Raw genomic sequence first — 10,190 nt, 5'->3', positions numbered from 1 at the left:
CGCTCTCAGACTGCAGGTCTGCTGGTGGTTCCTAGAGTCTCTAAAAGTAGAATGGGAGGCAGATCCTTTAGCTATCAGGCTCCTCTCCTGTGGAACCAACTCCCGGTTTTGGTCCATGAGGCAGACACCCTGTCTACTTTTAAGACTAATCTTAAAACTTTACTTTTTGACAAAGCTTATAACTAGAGTGGCTTGTGTTGCCCTGACCTACTTATGGGCTTCTATGGGCTTAGGCTACTGGAGGACATCAGGATCTATTTTTTCTCACTCTATCGAGTTCTACTGTTCTTCAATTATGCATTGCTTGTCATCATTTCTGCTTATAACATTTTGTTCTCTCTTTTTTTCTTCATAGTAGGTACATCTGGTCTGGCGTTCTGTTATCTGAGACATCATCCAGAGAAGACAGCTCACCTGCTATTATCATCTAATATAGAACAGATTACTGGATCAAAGTTTGCTTCTGTGCTTGTTTGTCTTTCTTGTTGTGTCTTCTGTAACCCCCTGTCGGTCGAGGCAGATGACCATTCATACTGAGCCCGGTTCTGCTGGAGGTTTTTCCTTCCCGCTAATGGTTGGTTTTTCTTTTCACTGTAGCTCAACTGGTTCACTTATGCTGATCAAGCATGAAGCGACAGTGGAAAGAAAAACTCCCCATTAACGGGAAGCAAAAAACCTCCAGCAGAACCAGGCTCAGTGTCAACGGTCATCTGCCGTGATCGACTGACATATGATGTTAGATGGTTAAAGGATATTGTTTTTTTTTTGTTTTTTTTTTACAAACTACTAGTTTATTTTAATAGAAAAATCAAAAATTGGAAAAATGCCAGGTTTTATCCAATGAAAATCATGTCACATCTTGTAATAAATGATTGTTGTACGATTGTACAAAGTGCTTAGAGTCTTCTTCATTTCTAAGGGGCCAAAACCGTCATCAGGTCTCTGGTACTTTCATGGCTATTGGTAAAAAGTAAGAAATGCTTCCATAAATGAATTTTGTGTTTTGTGCATATTAAAAACAAAGACAGAATATAGACTTTTTTTGTGCTTCAGCAGATCAGTATTTTAGAATAAAACCATCTTCCCATCTCTTGCCTTGTATCTGAGATTGAAAGGAGCACAGCCTAAATTCAAGGATTTTTGCACACGTCTGCCCCCTCTGGTGACAAGTTGAAATGACACCAGTGCTATGCACACTTTTGTTTAGAGGGTAACGTCTTGTGAGGTAAGGCTGAAATTAGCCAGTGCTCTCTCGCTAACGTATCCACTATGGGGGAGACTCAACAAAGTAGCGAACTAAACGTCAAATCCACACGCACACCCAGAGGATTCGCCCCAATCACTCTCATGAACTAAATATTTGGCCTATAAAGGCAGCCGCGGTAAATACTGGATAACTCACTTTACACGTCGGTCAAATGTAAGGGCATGTATGGGAAAGAAAATAAATAATATTTAGCTTAAAAACTTTCACTATGAACCTTTAAGTAGAATACATTTTAATACCATTTTATATTTCAGATGTAACTAAAATATCAGATTATCTAAATTATATGCAGGGCTATTTCAGTACAATAGAAATTTAGAGCTGCATGTAAATTTTACAGTTCATGTCCAAAATTATTTCTTCACTTTAAAATTCATACAAAATTCCAGTCTGAATTAGTCTCCCTATTTAAGCCTCTCTCCGTCTCACTCTTGTGCCGGTCCGACTTCAGTCACCACCTCCCATGCCAATCCACGTTTGCCTTTGATGATTTGTTCCTCTCGAGTTAAGGTTAGTCTAGCCAGTCATTCTAAGGACTGTTACCCTCTGTGTTTCCCTGGAGAAGTTTCTGCTCTGTGTCTTGGTGTCTCTTCAGAACTGCTAACCTGACTAGCCGCCCAGGAGATGCGCTGCTCTGAACCACACTGTCTCCTGAGAACTGCTACTCGCACCTCTGTGCTTCCTGGCCACTTTGGTCGTTATGGACTCTAGCTCCGGGCCGTCAGCTCCTATCGTCACCTACACCTCTGATCCTCTGCAACCCTGACCCTCCGGACTTCATCATCCACCATCCAGTACCTCTTGTTAATAAACTCTTTAAAAACCTTCAGTCCCGTGTGCGCGTCCTGAGTACACCGGTAAACAAACATGACAGCATTAAAAACATTTTAAATATTATTTTTGGAGTTTTTGTTTTCCTTGACATTTGGGATTAAAAGAATCATTTCAATGGCTAAAACCTTTTTCTGAGGCATCTATTGAAGTGGAATAAGGGTGTTGAATATCCTTCCATTAAAGTCCCACTATCCATCCATAATCTGTACCCGTTTCTCCTTCCAGCAGTCATTGGGTGAGAGGCTGGTACACCCATAGATGTACCAGCCTAAACACTGCCTATTGGAGCTGACGTTTCAGCACAGCCACCATCTTGGATGGGTCTCTCATTTAACCTCGATGCATTTATTTGCACTGAGGAACCTTTTTGCCCAACTAAAATAAATCATAACTCCCTGAATCTTTACCCGATTTTCACACGGTTTGGTTTGTTACAAACAACAGAGATGTGGTTATGATACAGGACACTGTCACACATAAAAACATGTTTTCTTGCTGAAATACGTTGTTTAATCAACACATTTCATAAAGGTCTCTGCAATGTTCTCACCAAGTAAAAACTCGCTTTAATTTCAGCCCAAACTAATGATCTGCACCGCATGATCTACTTTCAATCATTAACCGTAAGTTGCAGAAAATACGGGCAAAAATCGTTCCCTCTGCATTTATTCCTATTGGCTCCTATGCCGGCCTAGAGTAGAAGAGACCCCATCCAAAATGGAAGTGCAGCAGGATTCGCACCAGCATGTAATGATGCATTTGCATAAATAATGTCTACGGGTACACCCTGAACAGGTTGCCAGTCCATCAGCGGGAAACACTGTGACACAAAAGGACAAACACCGATACACACAAACACCCACATATAAAAAAGGGCAATTTGGAGACACCAATAAACCTAAATCATGTTTGTGGACCCAGGACCTTGTTGCTGCAAGGCAACAGTACTACCAACTGTGCGGCCAGTCAGTCCAACTGACTATAAGGTGCATTTTCAAGAAAATATTCCCAGACTGCCGAACAAACATGATGGTGTACAATTAACCAAAACTAACTTGAACTCAAATACTTCTGTCAGCAAATTTTATTTATGTAAATTTGAAAAAAAAAAAAAAAAGAAAAAAAAAAAAAAAAACTGGGTGTTTTTTTATTAATGAATGCAGATGTGATGGAGAAACCTTTATAAAAAAAAAGGAAAAAAAAAGAAATGGTCACTATCAAAATTAGTTTTCAACCAAATTATCTAATTGCCGCATTTAACATTTTTAAGAAATTAAGTAAATATACATCTCATTGTAGTAAAACGTCCTAAACAGATTTGTTTTACTTGCAGGTTTTTTGTTTTTACCTTCTCTGTCTTTTTGTTAACCTTCTTCAGTCATTAATGGGGTGTAACTGAAGAAGGAACTGTTGGTTTACGTTTTAGTAGCAAAAAAAAAACAGTTTACCAATTAACAACCTACACTAAACACTGTAAATCACCATTTGTTTCTGTACAGCACTTACCAGATGCAAAATGAGTCAAAGTGACATTCAAACAGCTTCATTCCTTGTCTCCCAATCTGTCATTTCTGATTTATTATCAACAGTGTCAATGCCAAAAATCTGAAAAGAATCAGAGCATAATTTTTTAATACACTAGAGCACATGTTCTTACAAAACGAGATGTGTTTTTCTGCTTCCTGGCTGGCCAGACAAATGTTCACATATCCAGAGAAGACAAGATACATCACTTAATTAGCCAATATCTTTAGAACAGCTACTCTCTCTTAGTCTTCCTCTGTTAACAAGGTCTTCCTGACATCTAAAAACAAAACAAGGCTGCCATGAAGGACATCCCAACTTTTTCTCCAGGTTATTTAAGCAACAATGGAGTTTTTGCATGATGCGCTATAATTTATCTAGCTCAAACCTGTTTAAGCACACCGACTTTCTTCTCGAAGACATCCCTGTTTCCTTGGGGAACTAATTTAAAGTTGGGTTTTACAGTCTTTTGTAAAAAGAAATTCCAAGTAAAACATGCTATAAACATAAAGGTATCCTATTAGCTGCAAAGAATGAAAAAAGCTAAAATATGTCTCCATCTTTCTGTCAGCACACAGTAGGAGTATCATTTCAGTTATAAACCCTGAATTAGCTGGTGAAGCCATGAACATTGACATCCCAGTATAACACATCATGTTTCTATACAGAAATCAATGAGTTAAAAAGAAAAAGAAGCAAAAGTAAAGAACTAAAGTTCTGACCACGTCAAGACCAGCACCACGGAGTCAGGGCTGAGAACTGCCTTGGCTGTCAAGGTCTGTTTCAGAAGAACTGGTATCCGAGTCCGAGTTGTTGTCATTTTGGTTATCCTCTGCCAAGCTTTTTTCCCGTATTCGTCGGTGAGTTGCACTGAGGCGAGCTAGTAGGCTCTGGTAATCGAAACAACCACGTTTCTCACCAAATGGGTCCTGAGGAAAGGTTACAATCACATTAGAGAGTAAATCTATGCAAAGCCTCAACAGGATAATTGTGTTAACAGAGACAAAACCACAACCAACCCACCTTCAGCCACAATAACTCCCCAGAAAAACATTGCATCTTTGTAAGAAAATGTTCCCATAAATAAAAGCATCTGTGGATCATTAGCATTATTTAGAACTTCAGCTATATATTTATTTTCAGAGCATATGGAGCGCCTTCCTTAAAGTTTCCACCAACGATCAAGAGCTGGCAATGCAAAACAACGTTCTTTAATCAAACCTCAGTAAAAATGTTTGATCTGATGCTTTCAGGAACATGAAACAAGGGAGCTCCATGGTACTGAAGGTTTGTAGAAGGAGACCAAGCAAACCAAAAATCTTGTGGTTTAATATGGGTAATATAGGACATCTTATCCAGCATCAGAGAAAATGTGTAAAGTGAGGAGCATGATGTTGTTTAGGGATACCTGGGTAATGTTGCCAACTCTGAATACATACAACAGTGACAAAATTTCAAGTATTGTAGATAGGCTGAAGAAAGACGACCACATTTGACATTACTAGTTTACCTCTGAGCTAATAGTTATAGTTAAATTTGTTTTTTAAAGAATAAGCTGAAGAGGAATGCTTTCATAGTAGTAAGAGCCTTGCCATCTCATGAGGGAATTTTCCTATGTAACCACATTGGGGCAGTTCTCAAATAACATCACATTTTTCCTGAGACAGCTGGTCTTCCGGCTGGTTGGACAGGAAGAGTGCAAAACACATTGGCAACAAACGCAATACTCATAACTTTGGAAGATGACATCGTCCCAGGAGCTTCAATTCAACCTGCTTCAAATCGAGAAACCCAGCATAGAACAGCTGAAACGTTGGTTGAAATTTAGAGGGTTCAAAATGAGCGGAAAGAAAGCAGACATACCTACTGACACACATACGCAGACACACACAAATAAGATCACTGTAAGAAAGGTCGACTTTATCCATGAAAAGAGGAGGAAGACCAGCAAGAAAACCACCACACGCCGCTTCTAATCATCACAAATGCATGCATTTAGGTGGTATTTATACACACCGGGAGTAAAGAAGCTTCTACAGCAAAAAACGGAGTTCACTATGGCCTTATTTATCCTGCCAATCTTCAGAGCTCCTTCAACGGAAAACTGCTATTGTTAATTTGTTTACGTAAGTGATACCGTTGGACTTTTATGTTAAAACGCTGCCAACTTTTCAATGGGGGACTTTTGGTTTGGTCTCCGGTTGTTTTTGTTTAGCTGATAGTTTTCTGGCTTGACTGAAAACCTTTGAGGAATACTTCCTGCATCTACAGATTGACGTGCACGGATGGTGCGTTTGCTTTTGTTCCTGGGGCAGCTAAGTGTATAGTGACGACGGTAGAATGTTTGTCAAACAAACTCCACCGCCCAAACCAGTGTGTTTGAGAGATTAAATAAACGCACCATATTTTGTTATGTTATTTTAGGCATTTGTTCTTGTCTTTTTAAATTGTAGTGTTTGATGTTATGACTTTTTCTACTACACTTTGGGCTAAATGGGTGATTTATAGTTTAGACATTTATGCTTTTCATTCTTGTATGGGACTGTGGTTGAGTTTATAGTGAATGGTTCTTTTAGAAAGCAGAGAGGCTTTGGGGATTTTGTGTTTGTCAGTTGGGGACAACACTGGATATGAAGGGTTAGGTGGGTGCATGTCTTTTTTGTTGCTTTTTGTGTGTTGTCTTTGTTCTCTTTTTGTAGTTAATTATTTGCACAGATTGTGGTTAACTACAACTTTCCGGTGCACCAAAGACCAGACTAATCAACGTGATTTGGACAATTCTTTCTCACCATGTATGTAGATGGTGACTTCCACTGACAACACCTCTGCATCTATAAAGTTAACATGCATCTATAAAGATAACATGCATCTACAAAGTTAACAAAGTTAACATGGCAACCATTAGGTTGCCATGTTAACTTTGTTAGCTGGAATGTGAAGGGACTGAATCAGCCAGTGAAACAGATTAAGGTACTTTCTCATGTCTTCCGCCTTAAGGTACAGTACAGACCAAAGGTTTGGACACACCTTCTCATTCTAAGAGTTTCATTCTCCTGAAGAGCTTCAACAGGTAGTCACCTGAAATGGTTTTCACTTCACAGGAGACCCGTCAGGTTTAATAAGTGGGATTATTTGCATTATAAATGGGGTTGGGACCATCAGTTGTGTTGTGCAGAAGTCAGGTGGATACACAGCTGATAGTCCAACTGAATAGAGTGAAAAAAGCAGCCAAGTAAAGAAAAACGAGTGGCCATCATTACTTTAAGAAATGAAGGTCAGTGAGTCCGAACAATTGGGAAAACTTTGAAAGTGTCCCCAAGTGCAGTTGCAAAAACCATCAAGCGCTACAAAGAAACTGGCTCACATGAGGACCGCCCCAGGAAAGGAAGACCAAGAGTCACCTCTGCTGCGGTGGATAAGTTCATCTGAGTCACCAGCCGCAGAAATCGCAGGTTAACAGCAGCTCAGATTAGAGACCAGGTCAATGCCACACAGAGTTCTAGCAGCAGACACATCTCTAGAACAACTATTAAGAGGAGACTGTGTGAATCAGGCCTTCGTGGTAAAATAGAGCCTAGGAAACCACTGCTAAGGACAGGCAACAAGCAGAAGAGACTTGCTTGGGCTAAAGAACACAAGGAATGTATATTAAACCAGTGGAAATCTGTCCTTTGGTCTGATGAGTCCAAATTTGAGTTCTTTGGTTCAACCATCGTGTCTTTGTGCGACGCAGAAAAGGTGAACGGATGCCTGGTTCCCACTGTGAAGCATGGAGGAGGAGGTGTGATGGTGTGGGGGTGCTTTGCTGGTGACACTGTTGGGGATTTATTAAAAATTGAAGGCATACTGAACCAGCATGGATACCACAGCATCTTGCAGCGGCATGCTATTCCATCCGGTTTGCGCTTAGTTGGACCATCATTTATTTTTCAACAGGACAATGACCCCAAACACACCTCCAGGCTGTATAAAGGCTATTTCACCAAGAAGGAGAGTGATAGGGTGCTGCGCCAGATGACCTGGCCACCAAAATCACCGAACCTGAACCCAATCAAGATGGTTTGGGGTGAGCTGGACCGCAGAGTGAAGGCAAAAGGGCCAACAAGTGCTAAGCATCTCGGAACTCCTTCAAGACTGTTGGAAGACCATTTCAGGTGACTACCTCTTGAAGATCATCAAGAGAATGCTAAGAGTGTGCGAAGCAGTAATCAAAGCAAAAGGTAGCTACTTTGAAGAACCTACAATAAAAGACATATTTTCAGTTGTTTCACACTTTTTTGTTAAGTATATAATACCACATGTGTTAATTCATAGTTTTGATGCCTTCAGTGTGAATCTACAATTTTCATAGTCATGAAAATAAAGATAAATAAATAAACTCTTTGAATGAGAAGGTGTGTCCAAACTTTTGGTCTGTACTGTACATATAGTTTCTCTGCAAGAAATGCACCTTAAAGATATAGATCATTCAAGGCTTATAATAAGTTGGGTTGGGCAGATTTTTCATTTCAGGTTTAATGGTAAAGCACGAGGCGCAGCAATTCTGATCAATAAAAATACTTCACTTAATGTATAGAATAATTTAGCTGACTCAAATGGCCGTTATGTAATTGTGACTGGGCCACTTTTTAATACTTACTATTAATACTATTATTTTACCAAACGTATACACCCCTAACTTTGACAATCCTAAATTCTTCAACAATTTGATCCACTCCATTCCTCAAATTGATACTCACTAATTGATACTCAGGTGACATGAATACTGTCATGGATTCAGTATTAGATTGTTCTTCAACTAAAAACTTTTCACTCTCAAAGTCTTCTTTATTTTTACAATCACTTTTACAAAATGATGGTGCCATAGATGTGTGCCAATATTTATACTCAACCCGACAATATTCCTTTTTTTCTGCTGTTCATCAGATGTATTCACATATAGATAATTTTTTTTGGTAGATAAAAAATTACTTCTAATATTAGGAGTTGTAGATATGATAGTATAGTTATATCCGATCATTGCCCTCTTGTTTTAGAACTCTGTTTTCCAGACAAAAGTTTTGTGTATTCTTGGTGACTCAATCATTTCCTATCAGATAAAGAATTTGTAGAACACACAATTGATTTTCTTTTTTAAACGAACAGTACACTTGGTATGGCCATTATTACAGTTTGGGAAAGCTTTAAAGCATTCTTGCGCGGTAACATTATATCGTACTGCCCACATACTAAGAAACAAAAGGTAAAACATTTAACTGAACTGACACATCTGATGTCACAGCTTGATAAAAAGCATTTCATAACCCCATCTCCGGATTTGTATAAACAAAGACTATCTTTGCAAACTGAGTTAAATTTCATTTCCATTCAACAATCTGAACACATGATTCTTAAGTATAGAAGAATGTGGTATGAGTATGGGGAGAAAGCATCTCAGATTTTGGCGCATCAGCTCCATAAATCTGAATCAACTCATTTAATTCCTTAAATTGGAATCCAATCTTGACAGGTCACTACAAATCCACAAGAAACAAGTCCGAGTTTTCAAGTATTTTACTCTGACCTCAATGAATCAGAATCTTCAAATATTCCTGAGCTGTATGACACTTTTTTCGAAAGGATAGCAATTCCAATTTTAGATTCTACATTCAGGGATCAAATGGAGGAACAAATTACTATAGAAGAAATAAATTGGCAATTAATTCAACGCCGAATGGAAAGTATCCAGGACCGAATGGCTATCCAGTTGAATTTTTCCAGACCTTTAAAGATAGTTTGTCTCCGTTGTTATGAGATGTTTATTGAATCATTTTTTTTTTTTTTTATTATTGTAGCCAAATAAGGATCCACTTGAGTGTTCATCATATCGCCCTATTTCGTTGTTAAATGCGGACTTAAGAATACTGTCAAAAACCCTGGCTCTCAGGCTAGATGTTTACATCATATTATTTCTTCTGATCAAACAGGATTCGTAAAGAGTAGGCATGATTTTTTCAACTTGCGTAGGTTTTTCAATTTATCGCGCACAGAGTCAACTACAACTCCTGAAATCACTTGATACAGAAAAAGGCTTTAGACTAGGTGGAGTGGGATTATCTGTTTAACACTTTGAATAAACTTAGGTATGGCCTTAAATTTATGTCTTGGGTTCAGATACTCCATTTCCCACCCATGGTGCGTGTTTGAACAAATTTATTATACTGTTATTTCCTGCTCTACCGCAGGACGAGACAGGGGTGTCCTGTGTCATTCTTCTGTTTGCGTTAGCAATTGAACCGTTAGCAATGAAGCTAAGAGCAGAAGATAATGTTAAGGGTATCTACAGAGCTGATCAGGAGCACAAAATATCTTAATATGCTGATGACCTCCTGCTGTTTGTCTCGGATCCTTTGTGTTCTCTTTCCCATGCGCTTACTATTTTTGAACTATTTGGTACTCTTTCGGGTTACAAGTTAAATCTACATTGGAGCGAATTACTTAGTGTGAACTCTACAGCCAGGAAGATTTAATTTACAGGCTTTCTTTTCAAAGTTAAATTAGATTATGTGACTTACCTGGGTGTCAA

At 38.8% G+C, this 10,190-nt stretch overlaps 1 protein-coding gene across 4 annotated transcripts in view; it reads right to left on the bottom strand.

Annotated features, from left to right (window-relative positions):
- Positions 1 to 3,240: 3,240 nt before the first annotated feature.
- ube2z (ubiquitin-conjugating enzyme E2Z) overlaps positions 3,241 to 10,190 on the bottom strand; it is a 46,862-nt gene continuing 39,912 nt past the window's right edge. For 3 of the 4 annotated variants that reach the window (XM_036129357.1, XM_036129358.1, XM_036129355.1), the window contains one exon: positions 3,644 to 4,554. In XM_036129357.1, coding sequence (XP_035985250.1) covers positions 4,372 to 4,554 — 183 coding nt within the window. In that variant the 3' untranslated portion in view covers positions 3,644 to 4,371. Of the gene's footprint in view, positions 4,555 to 10,190 lie in introns of all 4 variants that reach the window. The other variant, XM_036129356.1, reaches the window with a different exon arrangement.

Source organism: Fundulus heteroclitus, unplaced genomic scaffold, assembly GCF_011125445.2.
Source record: "Fundulus heteroclitus isolate FHET01 unplaced genomic scaffold, MU-UCD_Fhet_4.1 scaffold_160, whole genome shotgun sequence".
In the NCBI taxonomy this organism is placed as follows: Eukaryota; Metazoa; Chordata; class Actinopteri; order Cyprinodontiformes; family Fundulidae; genus Fundulus; species Fundulus heteroclitus.
Note: the sequence above shows the minus strand (reverse complement) of the source record. Positions and strands in the feature narration are given on the sequence as shown.